Raw genomic sequence first — 6,620 nt, forward strand, 5'->3', positions numbered from 1 at the left:
AGTATCTATTTAATAAATTGTTGCTCGTTCGATAAAAGGTAATCAATGTCTTAGTAAGGGTTCATACTTAACGTTTATATCGTGTTAATTAATTATATGTTGCCATTGTTATCCATAATTAATGTATAATGATGAAAATGTTTTTCAGTCAGTGGTTGACTGTTTATTCATTCACACATAGAAACCTAAAAACTAATTATAGTCAATTTGTAATTTTTCTTTTTTTCTTGATTAAAAATAGGCACAAGGATCGTACAAGTAGTAAAATACACGAATATTTGTAGACAAAATTAAAATTATTATTTTTTGTTTATTTATAAATTTAACTCGCTATAACTATAATGAGACGGGACTTCGTCACATTTTTTTGTCAAGCATTTTAATTGTTAGGTTATTGTTTTTATTGCCGAACAGTTTCATTTGAATTTGAAATAACAAGAAAACAATTACCACAGTGAACATCTAAAATATTAGAAAAATAACTTTCAACTTATGATTGCATTGTGATATTATTAAAAAATATAATTACTTACAGGTAGTAAGTTTCGAGTTGACAACTCAAAAATAGCATACGGCATGAGCTTAAAGTCTGTATGTAACATGTATAGTGAAGCATATTGTACCTAAAAAAAACATTGATAATCGTATTAATTAAGTTGTACTTACAATATAGAGTCATTGATTAAGTATACATAGATAGCTCATGTCAATAGAAAATAGGGAAACACGTTATTTAGTGTTTCATTTCTATCTATTCTATTCATAGATGTCGCACAATATTACAATTTAATATTTTCTATTATGCCACGACCACCCGTCGCGCGCAAAGTAAAACCGGTTTTTGGCTATAGGTATGAGATTATTTTATTATATGAATTTCATACAATTATTATTCTTTTACAAAATATAAAAGATTTATAGATAATTCTTATCCATAAGATTATTTCAGATATTTTTCTTTTTAGAATTAAATTGTATTGTATGTCAAAAGCTTCATTAGTTTTAGCTCATTCATTTTCTTATTACAAACAAAATTTAGAATAATAGTTAGTTCAATAAAACTATTATAAATATTAACAGTATTTAACAGTATTATAGGTATTTACTGCGAATATCACTATTTTAAAAAGTTACCAGTTTAATGGATCTATTTAGACGATGAGAAGGAAATCTTAAAAAATAAATAGGCACGGAAACAAAATACGAATAGGTACAATAAAATAAAACAAAAGCTAAGACATTTAGTTTCATTTTCCCCTTTTAATTATACCGTAGTTAAGTTAAACAAAAATTACTTATTATAAATAATTGACAAAATATATAAAGACCATTATCGCCCAGTTATGAACCGGTATTTCGTGTGTCAGAGCACCATTTTCGATCGAATGAACTACAGATTTAGCGCTCTCTATGGTTCGGCTCCTATTTATGAGCGGCTAGCTTTTAACACGGCTTGGGCTATCTTTGTGTATTTAATCAATGATAGAGTGTAGTAGAGTTTTTTGGCCTTAGCACCACTTGTTATCTCCACTCTTATCACACAAAACTACTCTTATTAGTAACATGACGTCAGAGTCATAATGTCACTGATAAGAGTGATGCTGTTTGATAAGAGTGGAAGTGGCAGGTGGTAGAACACTCTACTGAATAAAAATATAAATTAAACAAGGATATTATTACTACTTTAACGTCTGATTTTCCTTTTGTCTTGACACCATTTAGGATATTTTGAATATTCATAATCTATAGACATTTATGAATGTATTATAATACATTAGTAATAATAATAGCATCGATGATAAACACAATAATTATTAATAAACAATGATGAAATAGAAGTTACAAAATTAAAATACACCTAGTTAAATGTAAAAATATTATTTTCCTATAAATCCATGACCCATAACGTACAAATACTGCAACGGTTATTCCCACAACAATTCAATAATTATACTTGAATTCATAACACAAAAAAAAAGCTGCTTTATTTATATTTATATCGTTACTCAACATTAATTATACAAGCCTCTATTAAAACATTGTTTTATATCATCGAAAACTAATATCATATATGATACAATTGTATTTTGTAGCTTTATTAAATAATTATTTTTTATTAATTTGGTTTATCGAGAATACATTTTTTTTTTTTATTAGAAAAAATTTTTAGTATTTAAAAATGATCAAATGCTGAACTAAAGACCATTTGGTACATGATATTTTGTATATTATACATATTTTATAGTTCAGTAACGTTACGAACATGGACAGTTAAAATTAATACGTTCAGTTCACTAGTTAATAATGAACAGAACGTAACCTAAGACATTAGAGACTCCTTAAAAACCGCCCGATTTCAATCGTCTTAAGCATAAAAGTTTGTTTAACTGGTAACAGTTTGTTCTTTTTAAGATTCAACTGGACAAAATGTATTTTATATCAATTTTTAATAGTTTGATTATCAAGTTTTTCAAAAAATGTGTTCGTTAGATGAAAAAAACATTTAATACAATGTCATTGCTATATTTTATTATTAAAATATAATAGGTACTTTACAAAATATTATAATGAAATGTTATTTTTTTATGACATTATGTCCAATACTTCTACGTTAATAAATAGAGTTTTGTATTTAACAAATAGATTATTAATAATATATTTATACAAATTAGGCCTCTGGGGGTTAATATATCACCCTTTGTAATTATGCCACTGGATCACCCCATAGAACGTTGTACGTGCAAGCTTTCAATGAACAAATATTTTATATTCCTAATGACTTTTAATCTTCGTGAACGAATTTCTGAATGTAACACACGGTTAACGGACCCCTGGTATATTAGCTATAATAGCACGAATATTGACAAAAAGTCTATTGCATAATAAATTACTGGTGTACTGGTGTACTAAAATCAATTATTATGTTTGTGTTATTGTTCCTATGTCACAAAGACCGGAAACGTTACCTCTTTTTTGCAGTTTTGACAAATCTGGAATAGGTGTACGACGAACCTTGCTCGCATCAAGGCCGTTATCAGCCAAGCACTTGTACGGTATTTCTCGCTTTCTCTAAAAGCTAAAAACGAGACAAATGCGAAAAAAAATGTTTCACACATGCTGAACAATACATAGACGATGATGAACGCGGCGAATACGTAATTGGTAAGGTATTCGGCCAAGTCTTTCAGCATCTTCCATCTTGTACGGTACGATTTCCACTTTGATATCGATGTGATGTCGTCGTTCATTCCACGGATACCGTTTTGAATCATCATAATCAGAACCACGTATTGAGCGACGGGTACGGATATCCAAATATTATAGAACGTTAGGTGAAACAAAGTGCGCACTGAGTATATTCCGAAATTTGCCGATATCCAAAATGTAAAGAACTGCAAATAGTCGGTTGCGAGGCTCAACGTCAACCAGCCATAGAAGTACCACGAATAAAACGACAACGGAGTACGTTTAACGGACGGTATGAGGTCGTCCAGTGTTTGCACTGTTTTAATTATAATATTTCTAGTGAATAATATCGAGCATATCGCTACTACCGGAACAAAGGTCCTCGTGAAGTAACGGATAACAGTCATGAACGACATGACATCCATCAGATTTTTCATAATGTGTAGGTCTTGAAAGATGTCAGTGAATACAGTGTAACTGATTAACGTCAAGTTAAAAGCAAGTAAAATCCAGTACTCCAAAAATGCCATTTCCGAGTCTTCGCGTTGAAATCCCATTCCAAACAATCGACAGAACAAAACTGTCGGCCTTATGCGTTCGACCAGTGTAGCCATGATTTAATGTTTGTAATTTAAAAGTTAAAAAATAAAGTTTTCTCCGAAATTTCAAAACTTACGCGGTTTCGGGGTATCGACTAATCGCCGGTAGGTATAATGTTCTACGAATAAGACCTTTCAATAAGTTCGGTTGAACAGTCTGCCAAGTATAAAAAAAAAAACGTGTCACACCTGTCGAAGAGTCAAGTACTTTTCATTGTGTTCAATTGTACTTTGAAAACAGTGTATTTATTTAATTTGTGTTTAGTCATTGACTCAAAACTGAGAAATTACGCGTCGATAAGTTTCTGTAGTATTAAGTTATTAATCAAACCAAGTTTGTTATTTTGTTACCGTTTTGTTCTATAATTCATCGCACATTTCTGGTCTATTTAATCGAATCAAAAAGTCGATAGTCTACCAACGTAAACCGGAGATCTACCGAGAATAAGCGTGGATTTGTTCCATTTCCACTATGCTGGCTTTTGTTAAATATTTTTTTTCAAAAACCAGTATAGTTTAAATGATAGCAAAAATGTAATTTAATTTTTAAAATGGCATATTGTTTTGGAGAATTTTTAGGAAATACTATTAATATTAATACTTTTGAAAATGTAAAATATAAACAATTAAACATTTCTATCGCAAAAGATAGGAAAAATAATAATTTTGTAAATCTTAATACTCCTTAATTAATCTAAATATTGTATTATATGTATTACTAATATAGTTATTAAGGGGCCTCTACACTAGCACTTATTTAGGCACATTGTATAGGCAATTTTTCGCCAAAACTTTTAAAGTTATTTTTACAATTTTTTTTCAACTTTTATAACGCGTATAGGATCTATTTTTGTAAAAAAACACATGTTTCTACTTCGATCGTACTGTCCTTAAGAATACATCGATTTAAGTTTTTAAAAAACATTTCAATTCTTCACAATATTTTCAAGGTATCAGTTGTGACACAATTTGAAAATTATTTTCAGTTAATTAATTATTTCAATATAAAAAAATGCAATTTTTAACATTTTTCAACTGAAATAATTCATGAACTGAAAAATAATTAAAAAATTGTGCCACAACCGATGCTTTGAATAACTCAGATATTTTTTCAAAACTTAAATCAGAGTATTCTTAGAAACAGTACGTTTAAATTAGAATGAGTTGTTTTCGACCATATACGCAGGTGTAAAGGCCCCTTAAGTAGAACTATTTCTAGAATGCAAATAGATAGAGTAAAGACTCGCTTGAGTGGACATTGTGTTGTGATATGATATATGATACTTATGAATGACAATATTATAATATCTTTGCTTATCCTACTCAATGAGAGTGGCCTTGTATTCAAATGGGTTTAGACATTTAAACACAAGTATCAATAACGAAATATTTATAGAGACAAATATTTATAAAGACAATTTTATTTTATTTACTTTACTTTTAAAATCACGTATATCAATATTTATACGTAATATAACAGCCTCCGAGGTGGGGTTTGGAGATCAGTATTAGTCTAGCTATCTATCAAAACAGAAACGAGTGTCGAGTGTTGCTTACTTAAAGAATAATGCCATTTTTTTTTAGTGTTTTATTAATTTTGGAGGGAAAGGGGTAAACTTTTTACATTTTTGTCTCAAAAAGTACCTTTTATTAACACTAAATTAATTTGAAAAAATGATTAACAAAATGAATGTAGCATTATGTGAGCATTATGTAATAAAAGTAAGTTAAATATTTATTGTTTAATACAATACAAATAATATACAAACGTTACAACATATGTACTTCTTCACTTAATCCAATTCCAACGGTGTAGGTCAACTAAATCTTACCTCTCCACACTTCACTAATATAGAGAATGCATTTTAAATAGTCATATAAGTTGCTGAATATTTTTTTTGACTGTAGTGAAAATTACCGTAAGAACCAACCTAGTCACACACAATGTGTTGATGAGGACCTAAATTATAACCACTCACTCTAAGTTATAATTTTATTAATAATATTAAACATGTTTAATATTACAATACATTACCATTTTAATTTTGTTTTAGTAAATTGTCAACGAATTGTATTCTATTCATTTTGAGTATAACTTAAATCCACTTTGTTTTTGGTAGGTATATAGGACAAAATTTCGGATACCTAACCTCAAATTTTAGTAACAATAAATTTACCTTTATAGCTAACGACCAACCAAATTATATAATAACGCAAGGTAGTATCCATACATTAATAGCCTTGTCACGCCAGTTGTCCCTGACGGCAATAATGATTCATTCGAAGATCTAATAGAACTTTATGAATGTACAAGTGAATGACCGGAAATATTTTTAGAAATCTATACTGTTGCCAACAAATGTTGAACTACCTATTGTATATTAACAATTATAAAAGTGTATACAGATTGCAGAATCAAAACTATACATATAATTATAAAATATAGGTATTTTATTGGTTTTAAGCAATGCTGGTACATAATATTGTTATAATATTATTATTAAACTTTTGAAATACATTAACGGCAATAATCGCCGTTCAGTGCACCAAGATGAATTAGACAATTTTACATGATTATTATTAATTATACTATACCACAACTTGTATTACTTATAAGCTGGTCATGTCGGAAACCGTTTTGCGAAATTTTGAGCTTTGTAATTTGAAAGACTGATTGATGGAGCAGGTTGATTCAATGACCTCGAAAACCGATTGGACTGTCGTTCAATTAATTATTTCCCATAAAATCGAATCGATTCTTCGCGAAAACGAAATGACAGGCGACGCAACGACTCCGGCGTATCGAACTATCCCTAAACATACATTTTGGTGACT

At 29.3% G+C, this 6,620-nt stretch overlaps 1 protein-coding gene across 1 annotated transcript; it reads right to left on the reverse strand.

The window, feature by feature from the left end:
- Nucleotides 1-290: 290 nt before the first annotated feature.
- Nucleotides 291-3,800, reverse strand: LOC126835843 (uncharacterized). Its single transcript, XM_050568688.1, has 4 exons — nt 2,967-3,800; nt 1,684-1,743; nt 534-623; nt 291-462 (listed from the first exon to the last, which is right to left on the reverse strand). Exons 1-4 carry the CDS (start codon nt 3,798-3,800, stop codon nt 358-360), a joined length of 1,089 nt encoding a protein of 362 aa, XP_050424645.1. The 3' UTR covers nt 291-357.
- Between the last annotated feature and the right edge of the window lie 2,820 nt (nt 3,801-6,620).

The sequence above is a fragment of the Adelges cooleyi genome, unplaced genomic scaffold, assembly GCF_023614345.1.
Source record: "Adelges cooleyi isolate 19-005CV unplaced genomic scaffold, UGA_ACOO_1.1 ACOO_flye_CR_arks_rails_tigmint_CR_PRNA_1, whole genome shotgun sequence".
Classification (NCBI taxonomy): domain Eukaryota; kingdom Metazoa; phylum Arthropoda; class Insecta; order Hemiptera; family Adelgidae; genus Adelges; species Adelges cooleyi.